Here is an 18,756-nt window from a genome sequence, read left to right as displayed (position 1 = left end):
CATGTTAATGCTAAATTAGGAAAATTCCAGTATGACATGCTTGCACATCCACAAAAGTGGACTAAACATTTTTTAATACACCCTGCCATTAAGTAAGTCTGCCTGCACTCTTAATTTAAAAGGCTGAGACAGCCTTTTAAACATACAGCTGTGTCCCAGCTGAGGTTCGTTTGGATACCGCTATTGTCAGGACACCCATTTGCTTCTCACTCTTATTAGTTACAGCAGTGAAGTTGCACAGAATTAGAGTCAAGCTGAGCTCCCTACTGAAATCACTTAAATAACATGAAAGAAACCAAGGTATTCTGTATGTACCAAATGCAAAAGACAAAAATCTAATGTTCATTAGAGTTGTTACTCACAGGAATTCTGGGGTGTGGGGTAAAGAAGGCTGTCTGAAAAGAAACCAGAGCATTAGAAGCAGCACATCAACAAAATCATTCTATATTTTCATTGAAATGTAAAAACTAACATTAATTGTCATTACAGACCCCATGTTGTCCACCTGTAGGTTAATTAAAAAGCATCTCAAGAAAATATCAGGCTACTTAGGAAAAACAAAGAGAGAAAAAAAAAAGAAAAAGGCACAAATATTAGACATTTATTAGAGGATTTGAAATATCAACTCAAAAATGTCCTGTGTGTCCAACCACTATGAAATGCCAAACTATACTTCACTTAGAAGCTACTGGCACTCTCCAGCTCACTTTCTCACTTGGAGACATCTCCAGCATCATTAAACTTCCTGTTGTGTACCAAATTCAGGATAGAGAACAAAGGTACAACTTCAAACTGTGATTTGCTGACTCCAGGACTGAGCTTGGCACATTGTCTTTTTGCTTCATATCATTAACAAGATGTATATATCTCCATGAGGCTGGTTATCTTAGAAATTACATAGTTACCCTCAAGGGCTAACCACAAGAGGATCAAATTTTGTCAACAGAAGCAGTATTTTTGATTGGGAACTAATGAAGTAGAATAATCAGACAAGATTCAATCTCCGATGAAATGACAGTAAGCTGAAAATGTCATCTATTTTTTCCAACTAAAATAGAAATTATCCCTCCCTACAAACACAGAAGGCTTGAGCAGTCAGGCATATCTTTATATCGAGCTACGTGGTGCCGTCTTTGAGAGTCACCTTCTCCACATACAGCAAGACAGATCCATCCTTGGTGTGTGCTGGATTATTCCTGTGCAATACACAGGGACTCTTCACAGACAGAAAGCCTCCTTTGACACAGACTAAGAACCAACTGATGGCGGGGAGAAAATTACAATACTTCCTGTACTGCTGCATGAAGACCTACAGGCTTTGTATTTTAGCCTGAAGACCTTGCTTAATTCAAACTCACTCCATTATCTGCTAATGTGGCAGCTGTAACCAGCTGCTGCAGACAAAGCTGAAACGTGGATCTCTGCCATCTTCCAGAGGGTCTGTGACTGTGGGATCAGCCTTCCCATTGTAATAAGCAGCCTGTTGCTCATGCTTACTACAAGCCAATTGTGCAGTTTGTGCTGGAGGCAGCTGTGAGGTTTATGTATTTACATTCAGTGGCTGCTGGTTTAATGGCCTGTAGTTAACTTTATTGTAATTACGTTCACGCTTTCCCAAAGGCAACTGTGCAGACTCACTTTAAAAAACAATAAAGGAATGTTTTCTTGGTCCTGTTTTTTTAGCAGAAAGGCTGAGTGTAACCAGGTATGACTGGTTTTGGTTGTAAATGGAATTCAGCACTGAACCAAAGTGTCCAAGAACAGGTCTCAGCACTAAAAGGTCACTCTGAGCCAACAGCACAACAGGGCACTGTATCAGTTGGAAACTCAGCAACACTAGGGTGCTGCTAAAGCTGAATCCTTTCCTAAGTACCAAAATAAGTTCATGTCAGAGAGAATTGGAAACCTTCACTTTTTCTTGGAACAGGTAGATTACACCCCACAAAATCAAGTTATTGTCCACTGGAATCTATTCTCCGTGAAGGTGTTTCACTATAAGATTTAATCTGAGAAAATCTAGTTCACCCTGGAAACTCTGTGTTGGACAGCATTAGCATGTACTGTATCAGACAGTACATTAACATCTTCAGTCAATGTCTTCTTCAGATGGCCCCTACAGCTGCTTAAAGAAAACACAACATCCATTTAACTGCTATAACTAGACAAGAGCATGCAAGAATTCTGTTTGCAAAGAGGAAGAGGGTGGCACGGCCTCTCAGAAAGATCAAATGCATTTTGATATTACTTTCCTGAAGCTAATGGAGATATGCTCAGGATAAGTAGGTCCTGATGTTTCTGTGAAGTAGGAATCTTGAAAGGCCTTGATTCTGAGGAATCTGGGAGGAAGAAGCATGAGGCTTACATTACTATTATATTATAGACCACAGTCTTACTTACTGTTCCAGGTAAGCCCGGTGGTCCAGGGGAACCCATGTCACCCTAAGGAGAGAAGGACGATAGTATAAAACAAGGGTGTAAAAAGTAACACTCAACCTGTAAGTTCAGTGACATAAAAATTCCCCCAAAATACCTTTTCTGATGGATAGATGGATAGAATTTTACCCACTCTTCTGGGCAGAATTTCTTTTGTCATTTTGTTTCACATACAATGCAATGCTTTGTTGCCTTTTTCACTTCACAGGTCACTGATATTCTAGTATTATCCATCTACTGTGGCATATAGCTTAATTTGCATTTTAAGTTAAAGCTAATCAAAAGTTTGATTGAAAAGCATATCCTGGTGAAACTTTTGTGTATGGAAAAAAAGACTTTTTCATCAAAAATATGCTTCTCTCAATCCAGTTCCCCAACTTTCGAGTCAAAATTTGGACTGTTGCTGGAGTATGTCACAGGAGTCTGTGTGCCTTAGTCTGACTGCCTCAGCTGCTCATGACCTTCCTACGAGTTGTGCTCCACAGACAATTTAATTCCCTGTGGCACATCAAAGCCAAGAACTGCTAACAACCTTCCAAAGATGGGAGATGAGGATCATTTGATCACTCATGAAAGAAGTACCATCTCCACAGATGGTGAAAGCTGCTGGTAAACAGGGCACACAGAATCACCAAATGTTTAGGGTTGGAAGGGACCTCTAGAGATCATCTAGTCCAACACCCCTGCTCCAGCAGGGACACCCAGAGCACGTGGCACAGGGTGGCATCCAGGTGGGTTTGAAGATCTCCAGAGAAGGAGACTCCACAACCTCTCTGGGCAGCCTGTTCCAGGGCTCTGTCACCCTCACAGGAAAAACATTCTTCCTCGTATGGAGGTGGAACTTCCTGTGTTTCAACTTACACCTGTTACCCCTCATCCTGTCACCGGCCACCACGGAGAAGAGTTTGGCCCCATCCTCCCTACAATCACCCCTCAAGTACTTGAACATGTTAATCCCTTCTCCTCTCAGCCTTCTTTTCTCCAGACTAAACGGGTCCAGCTCGCTTAGTCTTCCCTCATATTACAAATGCTCCAGTCCCTTAATCATCTTTGTGGCTCTCCGCTGGACACCCTCTAGAAGCTCAATGTCCTATCAATGTCCTGTCACCTATCCCACCTATCATAGGAATAGCAGCAAAGGAAATGGTGTTTCCCAGAATGGAACAAAAAGGCAAAAAGAAGTTAGAAAGTCTTAATATGACAAGAAAAATCAAACTAAAGACACAGCAAGCAGGCTAGAGCTGGAAGGCAGGAGATAGAGCTGACTTGTCCAAAGCCCAAAGAAAATTTACAATCAGTTAGCCCCCTTTATGACTGGCTTTACTTGACCAGGAGGATGTACTCAATCCTTGCTTGTGGAATCCAAGCCATACAGTTAGCTAGGTCTCATCTGAGGAAAGTCAGTCCTTCAGCATCCCAACCTGCCTAATGAACAGGCCGGAATCTTGGTGAACATCTCCACCAAAATCAGACACCCATAGAAATCCAAGCTAGAAAAGGCATCTACCCACTTCCTGAAAATTGCAGCATTGCCACTATATGAAAGGCAAAACTTTCACTATACACACATAAGAATCTGCAAGGCCCATGCCTTAATTTCACCTTCACATACACAGCAGTTGGGTGGAAATTTTGGTGTCTGCTTCTCTTATTTTCCACCAAAAATTAATGGTTCTGTGATGGCAGACACTCAGACCATTCCTTAAATTATTATGCTGTCACATTAGAGTCAGGCATAGAAATGTTTTTCAGAATTCCAGACACATTTATATCAGCCTGTTCTAAAACAAATAAATATTTGTACAGACATTGCCCTTAGATTTCATCAAATATTACTCCTTGCATTACTCAATAAATGATTTTCTCTATTTCACAGATGGCTTCTTTTGCTGTTTCTTTGCAAGGCTCAGCTAACACTTCTAATTATTTCTCATTCTCCTCAGAAATTCTCTTCTATCAGTTGTTGTTACCGTTCTACATCCCTTTGTTGTCTCTTTTCCTCTCTTATCTAAGGAGCGACATTTTTATTTCATAACTCACCTTTTCTCCTCTTTCACCTTTAAATCCAGGGAGGCCATCTTTTCCTTTTTCTCCCTAGAAGCAGGTGAAAGAAATCAAAAATATGTACACTTTGATTTGATGGAATCAATCCCACTACTGCACTGCTATATGGACACTAGAATATTTTACACTTTTAGATGATTTAACTTGTCCTCAATATGCAGTGTAAGGAATTAAATAAAAAGTTAGCAGTAGTATTTTCTTCCTTCTGAACAAGAGAAGTAGCAGAATGTGACTTACAACTCAAGAGGACATTCATGTTGTCTGTTTTGGTTATGCTAAAGGATTTCTGAATCATCTACTCAAATCTACCTCGACTGTTCAGGAAACCTGGTGCCCTGAATGCTTAACACAGATTATGTGAATACTCTTACTCATACACAACATGCATTTATGCTGTATTCAGACAGGAAGTGGCTGACCTATATAGCTGTCATTTTATATAGAGAAAGAATATACTACATATTCTACGTTCTTCACTGTAAATAATATAGCACATCCAATGGTAACATTTTGATTGACTTTAGATATTGCTAACACTCAAGCTCACTGGCAATCAGTCTCACTCAGATGACCCAATTTTCTGCCCTTGCTCCAACTACTTCCCAGGGCGTAGATGCCTCCGGAGGTCTGGAGCTAGCTAGGGGAAAACAGTAGACACCAGGACATGAGTGGTAGTTGGGCTGTCAGAAAATGATTCAGTAGTCCCTCATTTTCTCCAGGGTTCACTGACAAGGGGATTAATTGATTTGGGTTGGTTTGGATTGTTGTTGTTTTGAACATTTTTTAATGTTCTTAAATCATGGGAGGTGCTTTGGAAAGTGAGGTGTAAAAAGATATGCACCTCTATTGCTTTTATGTACCTCTTCTGCTGCTTTGTGAAAACAACATCAGTCATAACCTTTTGGGTTTAAAGCAGACAACTACTTACCTGCCTCTCTATTGCAATTAGGAAAGGTGCCATGTTAGAAGGAGTAGGAGTTGGTGCAGAATTGCCAAAGACTACTCATCACAGCAACCACACCAAGAGAGAACATCATCTAGGGATGTTTTAGAGAAGTCCTCCTGTCACCAAACATGCAAATTAAAATCAAATTGTGGTTCAAAGTCATTCACCTGATCTCCTTTCTGTCCTCTCAGTCCAGGTGAACCTTGGGGGCCAGGAAGACCTGCTTCACCCTGGAAGTGAGATAAAGTCGTGTATGAAATGCAGGCATATGCATCAAGCATGGCTTCTATTAGTAAAATTCTTCATTCTCAACCATGATTAAGAATAAAAAAGGAACAATAATGGACCAAAACCAGAGTCTAGATTAAAATGAATAAAAAGTTCCTGGTTTATAATAATTACTCCAAACTCCTGGTTTGGAGTAATAACAATTTCTGCCTAATACGGTTTGTTCTAATCATAGCAAGTATTCTCAAATTTAGCTCCGAGTTGACACATTTTCTTATTTGGGAGTGACCAAGCAGATTTTATTTATTATCCTTTTTCTATCTGTATCTGCAGTGAAATATCACAAAGGATTTCAGGCATTGCAGGATGCAATTTCACTAAGTGCTTCACTAAGAGTTGCACAAATACCCAGCTAAAAGATGATGACCTCTGCTTTAAAGACATTATTTTCGAAGCAGGGGAAAAGACAAAACATTACTATGACTTAGGCACAATGAGTCTGCAGGAGAAATCAGACAATGAAATAAGATCTTATGTCTGGTTATAAGGGGTGTGTGGATCTTGAAAGACAGTGATAGCAGATGATGGCAGCAGAGCAATGCTTTATGAGAGCCACTACAGGAGCCCGGCTGATAAGGAGATCCCCCAGATCATGATAAGGACAAAGACATGCATAACATTAAAAAGGGAAAAAGACGGGTTTAGAGGATAAAAGAAAATGGGTGGCCTAATTTTGATCTCTGGATAGAGAAACTAAGTTTTAATCTGTTAGTAAGTCCTCAAGGATAGGAAGGTGATTAGAATCAGCCAATGTGAATTTGTCAAGAACTAATCATGCCAAACACATCTTATTCCCTCCCTTGACAGGATAACTAAGCATATAGGAAGGAAGTATGTGTGTGATACATCTCAACATCAGTAAGACATCTGATATAGCCTAACATGACATTATCATTAGCAAACTGAAAAAATACAATGTAGAAGAAACATCTCCAGAGGAAGGTTCGCAACTGACTAAAAAAGACTACATAAATACTGCTGTTTACTAGCTGCTTCCTTTTAAACTCCAGGATATGCGAAGCCCTATATGGGTCTGGCACTGTTCAATATTTAAATTTATGATTAAGGTAATGGAATATTTATGAAATACATGCAGAATACCATGCTACAGAGAGAAAAGGACAAGTGTTTTGGAAGAGAGGATTAGAATTCACCACAGTCAAGGTGAATTAAAAATCTGTCGGCAATTCTTCAAGTTTAATGGGCATGGATAGCCTACCACAACTTACAAAAGCTATTTTGTGAGTTTTCTTCCCCTATTCCCTCTAAGTCCAATTAGTGATACAGATAGTGAATGTCCTATTTTATTGCACAAGTTTTTACACTACTTTGTCTAACCTAATCTCATCTATTCATCCATTTCATCTTCAGCTACAGATGCAAATGACTTTCTATTACCTTGTTAGAGACAAACATTGTGTGAGGTCACTTTACACTGCTCTGACAGGCAGGCTTGGCTGCTAAAAATACTCATACTCACCTGTTCACCAGTTTGGCCACGGCTCCCTGGTTCACCCTGAAAAAGGCACAACATTAAGGCTGCACAGGATTACTGCTTTATCATTATTACAGTGTGTCTCCTATTGTCATAACCCATGTTCTTCCATCTTTCCTTAAGCCACTGAAAGTAGCCTCTCCATAGCTTGGGACCCTAGACCACACGTACCTGGTATAACTATCACGTCAGGTCTTTCTACACACTCAGACATGAGAGAAGCATTAAACGGGGTTTGACCTCTTGAAACACCATGAACTGTGAAATCCAGAGGTTAACCCACATCCTCTCTTTCTTTTATCTCTCAAGATTTACTGGAACCTTACTCAGCTGACTTCAGTAAAAGGGATATCAAAATCAGGTCTTGGCTAACAATAACAAACTATAAAATGAAAATACATACCTTGGGGCCAGCTTTTCCAGGAAAGCCTTCTTCACCCTTTTCTCCTTGTTCTCCCTGCAAGGAATACAAGTGAATATACAAACTTCTCTGATAATACAGCATATCTGCTGGTAACAGCAAGGAATTATTTGACTCAGATATCCAGTATGTAAATGTATGAGAATGTAAAAGAAGTCATATGACCCTAGATTGTTTTTCCAGTCTTGTAATATTTGCAGATAATTCTCCAGCACCAATCAGCCTACTGGAATAATTATGGAATAACACAAAATAAATCAGCAATATGTCCATAGCAAATTGAGCCCCAGTTCTCCTGATGTCTTCCTTTTCTCAAGTCCCAGTTTCTCACTTTTATTCACCAAGAAGAGTTGGGAACTCTGCTGGAGCTGGGCTCAAGAACTCCCTGCAGTCGCATGAGAGAGGCGAGCATAAATACAGTGCATTATTAGAGCAAATAAGGGTAATGATGCCTAACTACCAGAGCCAAGAAGATTACTGGCCTTATGTAATTCAAGACAGCAAATATTAAAGACTGTCAAAACCCTGATCGGCCCCACATAGAAATGGGTCTTCTACCAAACATATGGCACTTTTTCCTGAACGTTTCATTTATAGAGTGATGGCAACTCAACCAGGATCTCTCCTACCTCTAAATCTCCTAGGTCTCTTCTCCCACTGCAGAGACAACAAACTAAAAAGCTTCTAAATCTGTCATTTAGAAGCTTTCAAGCAAGGCATAACAGATAGGAAACAAAAAAGAGCCATCTTTCTGTCATATGGATCCACAGAACACTTAGATGGATGGCATCTCTTCTTTCCAGCCCGTCAGTAAGGAGAGAAAATAATGGCTTTGAAGCCTGACACACTTCTCTTATCCTTTTCCTCTTTTTTTTTTTTTTTTCAATCTGTGTCTTGGACAAATGTCATTTGTGTCTTAGTCAAATATCTTGACAATGGACCTGCCATAGTCATTGGCTTTTCTGAGTGGCAGTGTAAGCTTCTCTGCAACGCTCAGCTGTATTTATCTAATAGGATATGAAGACTGAAATAGATTTTCCCACCCTTACCAAATTTACAACCAACTCTATCTTCATAAAGCACTTAGCACAAATCATGCCAGCAATTTGGTACCTATTTCACCAGTAGCTCAGAGATGTGGAACTAGATGAGGAGGATTCAGCAATGGGTATTCAACACACTTTGGACTTAGGCTCACTAGCACACCTGGACAAGTTGTCCAGCTAACTAGTTTTATACCAGAGTATGTAGAGTCACTTGCCTTTTGACCTGGAAGTCCAGGAAGACCATTTAATCCATCTTTGCCAGGCAACCCCTGAATAAAAGAAAATGATGAGTTTTAATTTCTAATGTCATTTTTTTTCATTAAGCCGTTAATAGCAAGCTCAGTGTAAGTATTTCAGTTTATCCCCTTTGCCACTGGCCTAAGAGAAGAACCATCACCTCATGCATTTTCTTCTGCGTTTTTTACTATTGTGATTCAAACTACACAGAACTACAATGCACATGGCTATTCACCTCCCTTTCTAGTATCCCAGTTTTGATAAATAACCACTGGAGGTCAGTGTTGTTACAAAAAACCCACAACCATACAGCAGTACTACGGATTTTTAAATAACTGTAGAAGTATGTTTGTATTTATCATTCACTGTAAGTCTTTATTTTCTATAGCTATAAAGTTTTTTAAAGTCTATTTCTCCTTTTATAAGTCAGTAATTTATTATACAATATGCAGGCTCTTAAAATTAAATTACAGAATACTTACAATACCTAGACACAGTATAATTTGGCAAGATAAAAATTAAAAAGACTTCCTGTAATGCATACAAAACAGCAAGAAAAAGTTCTGTCCCCTTTCCGAGTGTCAGTCAATCACTTAACACTAGAGGCTGTAGGTGGCACTCCTTAATATTTAGTATATATTATAATTCATCTTTATTTACTTTAACAGACAACAGAAATTGCTAGGCTCTCCTAAATCTGAGATTTTTGTTTCAGCTCTTAGGCCTGATGCAAGACACTACAAGTATGTAAGAATAATGTCAGATGCAAAATGATTTTTGAAAAGCAGCATATAAAGTATGTAGAAATAATGGAGATGCATTTGGCCAGTGCTGGTATATAACTATGTTGAAATTATTGCTTATGAAGGGCACTGGATTGTAATGCACACAGAAGAGGAAACGCGTAAGAGTTGGCCAGCACTGAAATGTTGCATGCAGCAAAGCAGCACAGACTTGCACTCTAGATGTAAACTATGTGAGGGACAGAGAGCCTGGAGGACATGGAGGTTGTCCCTCAAAACTTACAGCTGGTCCTGGAGGTCCAGTTTTGCCAGCAACACCAATCTCTCCAGGCAGGCCCTGAAAAAGAAGTCAGCACAGAGAACCATCAGCAAAGCAGCCCTTTACAGACTCCTTCTGCCCATCCCATTGTGACTCCCCCTTCCCCTGCAGGAGTGGGGAGTCCTGCAGACATCAGTCCATCCCCATGGGGCACTCATGCACATCTCACACTTGGCAAAGAGGAAACGTATGTTGGCAGAGGCCCCAGCTCAGTTCTCACTGAAATTCATGACCTAAACATATCCCCCAATGCTTTTTTCTCTCTTTCATACAAAACAAACAAGCCTGCTTTCTTACGGGTGCTCCAGGAGGTCCAGGAGGTCCAGCAATGCCAGGGGGCCCTGGAGGTCCCTATAAGGGAAGAAGCAGAAACAGTTTATCAGGTCTAAAGCGACTGAAAGCCTCAGGTCCTGCTCACTGAAGACCATTCTAAGAAGCATCAGCATTGATCTTTATTTCATCATTCTGCCCAAAAATGAAGAGATACCAGCACATGCTCCCAGGGAACCACGCTTGCAAGCAGAGCAGAAGTGCCTGCTTCTGCAGGCAGCTGAATGCACTGCTAGTTTCTGTCCCTGTGACGTGAACTCTATCTTTGCTTCCAAAATGAGATATGAAGGAGTTAAAGGCCATCAATGGTAGCATGCAACTCAAAGCTTGTCTGCTGGAACCTCTTGTGGCATCCAGCCTAATTTCATCTTGATTAATGTTGTTTCTCTGTGAACAATTTACCTCTGCAAAAAGATCTCTGAAGGAATGAATGGAATAGGCTTGTGGTTTGGGTTTATCTGTTTATTTATTTGGAGGGAAATCTGAGTCCATCCAGGTGCCTTATCTAATGAAAAATCATGTAGCAGCTCAGGGTGGGGTAAAATAAACACTTCACAATTTTTGCACTGTTAACCTTGTTGAGAGTAAAAGGTCCTCAAAAACTCACATCTCTCTGCATAAATTCAATCAGAAATATCCTAAGAGTCTTTCTTACTCATCTCTAGGCAGCACAATATTGCTTGCAGTGTGCCAGCCTTTTTTTTTTTTTCTTAATATAATTTTGAGTCATACAATAGGGATTCAACTGTTTCTCTTAGGAAAATATTCTTTCAATAGCCATCACTTTTCCAGAGGTACTTATTTTTCAGTGTCCATTAGATTGCTTACTTGGGGTTCCTAGTCAAAAAAAATCCAAAAAAGTTGCCATACTTGACAGATCTTAGGTTGACTGAGATTCAGAAGTATTTGTTACCTTCAGCACCCACTGAAGTCAAGATAGGATTTCTCTTCTACTCAGAAAACATGCTCATGTATTGTTTGGATCAAGACCTAAGCAAACAGCATAAGGATGAATATACTGCAGAGCTGAAATTTCACCCTGCCTCTCTCTACCTTCCTAACATCATGATTTAATTCATTTTTGGTGAAAAAGTGAAAAAAAAAAGAGTGCAAGGAATTAAAACGGAGCAGGAAATGCAAAATGGGAATCAGCAAGCCAGCATTTTCTCTGCTAGATCTGTGTCACTATCTAATATCACAAATTACCCCTTTGTTTGTGGTATTGCAGCTCATAGATCAATATTAGTATTTTACTTTTAAAGCAAAAAGGCAACTGAAGAAGAGAATAAAGTGATATAAACAAGAGAGGATAAGGAAATCATTCTGATAAGAATTTTTGTGCAATGGTTTAATGGAGGCAGTAGTGGGTAAGCAATCATTTTAGAACTTGCCTGGTAAAAATGGCTAGAAAACAGCTTCTCACCAATAGATGGGGCAAAGCAACCAAAAAAGGAACCCGTAGAGGCACTTGGCATGTATCTCCTATAATCTGCTTCCATTGCCACTGAGTTAATCATTCTGCCACCACCACCATTACTTACAGTGCCTCACTTATGTGCATAACTCACAAATCAAAGACCTGTCCTGAGGCATCCTGGTGCTGCTGACATAACTCCTGGGGAGTCACACATCTGGTTCTGGAGACAGGGGCATCACTGAGGTTACAGGAAGCCCCACCAGAGAAGTCTCAGCAGGCCCATTAATCACTTAAAAAGGGCTTTGTTATTCAAAGAAAAGAATAAAGCTCCAAGAGCAACAGTCTAAATTAGCACAGCCCAAAAAATATATATAGTATGTGCTGCTGACATGGCCAAAGGCCAACTGCTGGCTTGGAAGAGGCAGCACCTGTGGACATGTATGAAAGCAGCAGGAGGCAGGAGGATTAGTGCAGGTTTCATGTGATTGGAGAAGAGAGGAGAGGGCCAAAGACGGATGGGCATTCCCTGCTTAGCATGCAGAAGTCCTGGTTGACTCCAGCCTTACAAGGACAGTATCGCTGAGACACACAGAAGGTTTGGAGGGAACTACTGGGAAGGGCAAGGGACAGCAGATGGCAGAATCTTTCTGCTGATGGCAGAAAGGGACAGAGAGGGACAGAGATGAAAACTTCTGGACATTGCTTGGACAGAGATGAGAATGGGACAAGGCCATCCAAGCATTGTTTAAGCTTGTAGGGGCTGCAGTATACTTTCACATACACAGAACAGGGCATAACTTTATGAAAATGATGACAAACTGATTCATTAACAAAATGGATTATAGGTTTCTGCAGGAAAGATAAAACGAAAAATTTACCTGTACCAACCTTCCTTGGTTCCTCCCTAGTAGCTTAATTTTCTTCTTTCTCAATTTCACAATAAATTTCATCACCTTCACCACATACATATTCCCCATGACCTTATACCAGGAAGCTTTCACAAAGAGCTAAGAAATCTGTCTAATTCTTCAGAAAGGGTCAGCCATGCTTTATCTAAAGGTGCAGAATATACAAGAGGATGGATTACATTATTTCTACTTAATGGTATCTCTCTTGACTTCTTCCTGATTTACACGAATTACCAGCTCATTTTGACTTCTGTAACAATGGCATCTAGCAAGCAATTAATAAGGAGCACAGACATTGTCATGGTACAGCAAACCTCAGCCTGTACCTAGTCTCAGCCTGAGCATCTTCAGAGCAAAATGAAAGACACCCCATAAATACAGACATGGGTGGATCTATACCAAAAGAGCAGTCTCAGTCTAGCATCTAACGTTAATCACCACGACCCCTGAAACACAAGGTTCCACCTTCTCCTTGTCCAAACTGCTTTTCCTAGTAACTCCAGATAGTCCTGCTATCCAAAGCAATTTCTGTCTGTTCTCTGTAACTGGGCCACAAAAACCTTATGCAGCCGTAAGTCCTGAAATGGAAGCACACTTGCCCATACCCACAAATAATTCACTTTTATTGTTTCCTGTGAGAGCCATCACAAAGAATATTATATCCAGGACTGGTTTACTCATTCAGGTGCGCGCATGCATCATCAACAAAGTTACCCCCACTGCTGGAGAGCATTCCTATTCTGGTAAAAGCCTCTCTGAGACGGATTGGAGCAGTTTTATATGATGGGTGTACTTGGGATGCCCAGTATGCGCAGAGATGTGCAGGATGCTGTCGGTCTGGTCCAGCTGGCTGTGTGTACCAATATATCTATTGCTCCTACTGGATTTATTGCCTTCTGCAAGCAGAGTGGCACCAACCAACGGGGACTCAGAGAAATAAAAAGGCACCGTCATATGACACTTGAAGAAATACATCATACTATATAAAAGTCTTCTCTTTGGCCAGACTGTCCAGAGAAAAATCAATCCAATTTGTACATAAATTCCTATTGTTTTGCCCTTTCTCCTGACCTCTTCCTGTCCTCAGGAAGCATACCTCAGAGCAGGGATTCCCTATGTATTTAGAAGGGACCCAACCCACTGACAGCATTTATTAATGATAAAAAAAAGAAAAAGAAAAAAAAATGCAGCAGCAGCATAGCTTCTAGTGTTTTCCCCAAAAACTCACACCATTTGTTTTCTACAATTCTCTTTTCTCACTGAATCCAGATTAAAGTACCTGATTTTACTGATCATGCTTTTTAATGGTCATTCAATGAATTGCACAGATCAGAAGTCCTGTCCCAAATTTAGTCTCCACTCTGGTCCCTTTAAAACTCTGATCCAGAAGGAAAAAAAGATCACCACTTTTTTATCTCTTCTTTCCATAACCTTCTTGTCTTTACATGCTATTTTTCATCAGTGTCACAATTCTATCCAGACCAAGACACCTTCAAATAAACTTTCCCTTTTCCATTTAACTTAGGTTGTTAGTTTGCATTTCACCTTAAAACCGAGTAGATTAGAGCACAGAGGAACACAGCACAAAGCCAGGAACCTGCACTGCATTCCCACTCTGCCTTAGGTGACCACAGGGTGAGCTAACCTGGCTGTGCCTCAGTTTCCCCCCCATCAATGAGGTGAAATCTCAGAAGGGCTTTGTGAGGAACACAACTGCAAAACACGGATGTTTCATCACAATGTTTAAAATATTTTCAAGCTGTTATTTTTAAACATTTTGAATGTTCATTAAAATATCCAAACATCTGTGGGAACATGCACAGGGATGCATATATCAGGAGGACAAGCCTAAAAACATTTGCAGAGGGGGAGAATTGGGCTCATGTTACATCCAGCTCTATTCCTAAGTTAATGTAGGGACAGTTCTCAGAAAATAAATCTGAAACCCTCCATTTCAGAGTAACAACTGTTTCTGTCTTCCAGGAACCACTAAAGGATGTTGTCTTTCAATATGTACTCTGCTTCAAAGATGGGCTGGGAAAGGCAGATTTAGGAGCTGCACTCCCTAAGGAAGCTCTGAAAAAGAACAAAAACCTTTGTGACTTCATCTGTACGTTTTTTTTGGCTCAAATCTCTTTTCCATGAAAGAGAGGAAAGCTACGCTTCAAGGGGAGGTGAAGAAATGACATTCTAAAACAGAAATTTAAGTCTGATGTTTTTTCCAGATATCTGCCTCCAGAGGCAAAGCTTGCACAGACCTTTCTCCTGTATGTTATTCCATGAGAACATCTGGATCCTCTTGTACTACGAGAAAGGTGAGACTATGAGAAAGGTCTCCAAGTTCCTTGGATCCATTCTTCATTTCTCACCCTGTGTACTACCATACCTATGCCCACAATGCCTCTGAATTATTTTCAGTAAAGCTGCACGAGAGCATTATATTGCTCTCTCTGCCTAAATCCTGCTCATAAACCAAGAGAAGAATAATACAGAAAAAGGTTGTTGCTGATGACATGATACACCAAGAGCATTTGGAGTCAACAGAGCTGAATATGCAGACTTTATATCGATCTTTAGTGACAGTGTCATAATTCATAAACGTATTATGTCTCTAGTTATTATACCAGGTGGCATTATAATTAGAATACCAACATTATTTCAGGAAATAAAGTATTCTGAACAGACAAAATATCTGAACTGCCTATCTTCCCTAATGGCCCTGAGTAAAGTTGACTTTGTCCATAGTATTCTTTCCAGGAGAATTTCTTATTTGCAGTGCAAGACTTTTTTTTTTTAATATATACTTAGTGTAAGATTCAGACATGATCTCTTTTGTCTGCAGAGCAAGATTTATTTCTCTATTCAATTTCTTTGAATCATTTCACTGAGCCAGTGCAGCAAATGAGAAAATGAAACAACAGAAAGTCCTTCTTATGATCTTTTGTTTCAATGCTATTAGCGTTCTGCACTGCTGAAGTCTTGCTTTTCTTTACTTTGTTAAAGGTCTAGATCGTATTAAAGATAATTCTGAGCAGTATCTTCCACTTCCAAGCAGCACAGGCATAGTTTGAATTTAATTGGAGTTTTGCAGTGAGGGCTTGCACCTTCTTCTTACATTTCACAGCGTTAACGTGCATTATGAAGGACTTTGCCACAAACCATGCACTGTTTATTTCCAACTTAAGAAAAGCTGGACTAGAGCTCACAAAATGAACTCTATGGATGAGAATTAATGAGTATTAATTAAACCATGAACAGACACTATCATAAAAGGTACAGCTTGTACCAGTCTCCATTACAGGTCTTAGTTATCCCCCCAGGTTATCCAGCATAAGGCAAGATGTGGCCCAAAGACACCATCCCTGTGAGGAACAGCATTTTCCCTCAAAACTCAAAGAGTTTGAGTTCTGTCTTGCTTTTCCACTGCTGGAGAGAGCACATACCTGCTCATATAGTGGAGTCTAGGGACCCTTTGAGCTGACTAGATCTATGTACCTGCCTTAGGGAGAGCTCAAAGACTCTGCAGGCTCCCATAACTGGATCTTCATCAACTATTACGAGATCTTGGACACCCACATGTTCAGACATTGACTGCTATGGAGAACTACTTGCATTTGGAGCTGAATCCCAGCCATAGTAGTTCAGTGATTCAATTCAGACCGTTTCAGCCCTTGTGTAGCAGCAGGAGATGAACCCCCATTACTGCCTGTGAATGTAGCCTTGATTGCCAGCTGAGCACAAGGCACCCAATGTCCGTTCACCTCATGATACCGGCATAGAAAAACACTTGCAATAGCACTTCATCATCTGCCTTCAGCCCCTTCTTCAAATGCTCTTCCTCTCAACAGATGATGGGACAGACAAGGTACACTGAGATCTTTGGCAACCATGCAGAAACACAGAGCTTCATCACTTCCCACGATTAGAAGCCATCCGTTTCAACTGAAAACACTTTATAGAAATGACCAGCATTTGAACAGCCTACCGCAACAGAAGTTTGGCCTGTGATTAAGGTTCCTAGAGACTAAAATAATACAAATAAATAACAACATAGAGACACTATGGGCTCAGATGTGTGTGTCCTAGCTGCAGGAAAATAATTCATATCCATAGGGGAAATAAGCCTTTCTACTCTGTCATTAATGATGTTGCAAGATGCACCATTTCTAAAGGCCACTGAAAGTAAATGTTCGCTTTTGAGGGTGACTGGATAAGGCTGGAGCAAATAAGCACATGCAGTAGCCATTATCCCATCTGATTTAATAAAACAAAAGATACTTTTGAAATAAAGTTTAAGTTGGACTGGGGTACAAGAGAGGCAAAAATAGTGCTATCTGTTATCTCAAAACACACCCAGACGACCTGAGAAGTTATCTCCAACTGTTTCTAAGTGTCACAGGATCTGTCTGTTCTACTGGAACAGTCACCAGTTTCCCAGCCAAGACAGGAACTGCTGCTGCACGTAAACTCATCCAGGCAATGGCTCAAGAGTTAAAACTCGTATCTTCTGATCCTGCTCCAGAGCAGCACTCAGAAGGATCCCTCCTGCACAGTTGGCTGGTTCTTGTGACGCTTCTCACTTGGATCAGATGTGATGCAAACAGTTGTTGCTTGCAAAGCCCCATATTTAATGAAGGCCTGTGCACACCCAGACACTTGTTGCTATGATCCACTCTGCTCTTCTGTAGGGGGTAGACTTCCTACCACACATCTCTAGACAATGCACCAACTCTCTGAAGGTGCTGAGGAACCAGCGTCTGCCTCGCAGCAACAAGAAGGACAGGCCATCTAGTCCTAAGACTTTCTAGGTTATAAGACACAGTTAAGTTCAGACAATATCCTTTCATCAGCTTTTCCAAGCATTGCAGCAACAACTTAACCTATACAATTTCTATCCCCATTCCTTCTTTTTGCCTGCACAGTTATGAATGGGGTAGGCCATTTCAGAAAATATACTTAAATTCAAAATAACAGACAGAAATGAGGTTATTTTACTGTCCTAATCTGGTTTGTGTATGGCCAGTGATAAGTTGGCTCTAACCACCATGGATACAGCACAGGAACAAGTGACACAGACTTCCTTAAATCTCTGGGCAGATCATCTGTGTAAGTAGAACACAAGAAAACCATTTTTCTTCTTAAATATTTTCTGAGCAAACCCAAACAACAAAACAGAAATGCTGATTAAATGCTTGGAAAAAAACTAGTGTTACAAAATATGCTGTTAAGCTGTAAATTATTTTTGTCACAACCTAAACGTAAGCACTTTCTTCAAACAGAAATATAAATATCTGCAGCAATATGTCCAGGACAGGCTGCTACTGCAGATATATGAACAATATTTTCCATTCTTAAATTTATGTTGGAGGAACAGACAATCTAAACAACCCTTGATGAAACAAGGGTAGCATGCAGTTTTAATTAACATAAAGTTTGCAAGCTTTATTTAATTTATCCTGAAAGGAAGACTACTTATGGCTAAGTTAGCAGTTTTCTCAGATACATGCATAAAATTGCTGATATATGCACATATGTATATTTTCTGAAAGTCTACAAGCCAGAGAACCTGAGCTGACTAACTATAGTGCTTTTGGATAGACACAGATATCTCAGAACTAATCAACACACAGAAAACTTCATCCCAGAGCAAGGAAAAGCTTCTCCCAGTGGAATATAGTTGGCCATTTTGGAGGGAATTTTAATATTATACTGAAAAAAAAAAGTAGAAATCACTGAAAAATACAGCGCTTATTCCTCCTGAAAGCTACCGATGAAATACTTTTGAACCAGATATTGCAGCAAAGGAAGACACGTCAAAAATACGTAAACTAGCATCAAGCAGGATTTTCACAGGACAACATTCCCAGTTGGACACAAGGGTCTCTATCTGCTCAGAACTGCAAACCACTGGATTTCCTCTCTGATGGTTTCAGCAGACGTAGAACAGCTCCTTACAAAATGTCTGCAAGAAAATCCATTTCTAGATCATGTCTCCTAGTTACATGAGCACAGTTTGCCAGAGGAAACAAATGAAAAATCAGCTAGAAAAAGCATCTGCTGTCTAACAGTTTGTCATGTTTATTGCATACATCACCAGTGATGTAGAAAT

General features: G+C 40.2%; 1 protein-coding gene across 1 annotated transcript in view; it reads right to left on the bottom strand.

The window, feature by feature from the left end:
• COL22A1 (collagen type XXII alpha 1 chain) overlaps positions 1-18,756 on the bottom strand; it is a 187,385-nt gene that overhangs the window by 48,518 nt on the left and 120,111 nt on the right. The window contains exons 24-32 of the mRNA XM_088535206.1: positions 10,290-10,343; positions 9,957-10,010; positions 8,909-8,962; positions 7,630-7,683; positions 7,212-7,247; positions 5,611-5,673; positions 4,474-4,527; positions 2,398-2,439; positions 363-395 (exon numbers count right to left, since the gene is read on the bottom strand). Coding sequence (XP_088391332.1) covers positions 363-395; positions 2,398-2,439; positions 4,474-4,527; positions 5,611-5,673; positions 7,212-7,247; positions 7,630-7,683; positions 8,909-8,962; positions 9,957-10,010; positions 10,290-10,343 — 444 coding nt within the window. The remainder of the gene's footprint in view (positions 1-362; positions 396-2,397; positions 2,440-4,473; positions 4,528-5,610; positions 5,674-7,211; positions 7,248-7,629; positions 7,684-8,908; positions 8,963-9,956; positions 10,011-10,289; positions 10,344-18,756) is intronic.

Source organism: Tinamus guttatus, unplaced genomic scaffold (genome assembly GCF_059628265.1).
Source record: "Tinamus guttatus ecotype Peru unplaced genomic scaffold, ASM5962826v1 Tinamus_guttatus_pri_ptg000038l, whole genome shotgun sequence".
Classification (NCBI taxonomy): Eukaryota; Metazoa; Chordata; class Aves; order Tinamiformes; family Tinamidae; genus Tinamus; species Tinamus guttatus.
The sequence above is the reverse complement of the archived record's forward strand: the minus strand, read 5'-3'. Positions and strand labels throughout refer to the sequence as shown.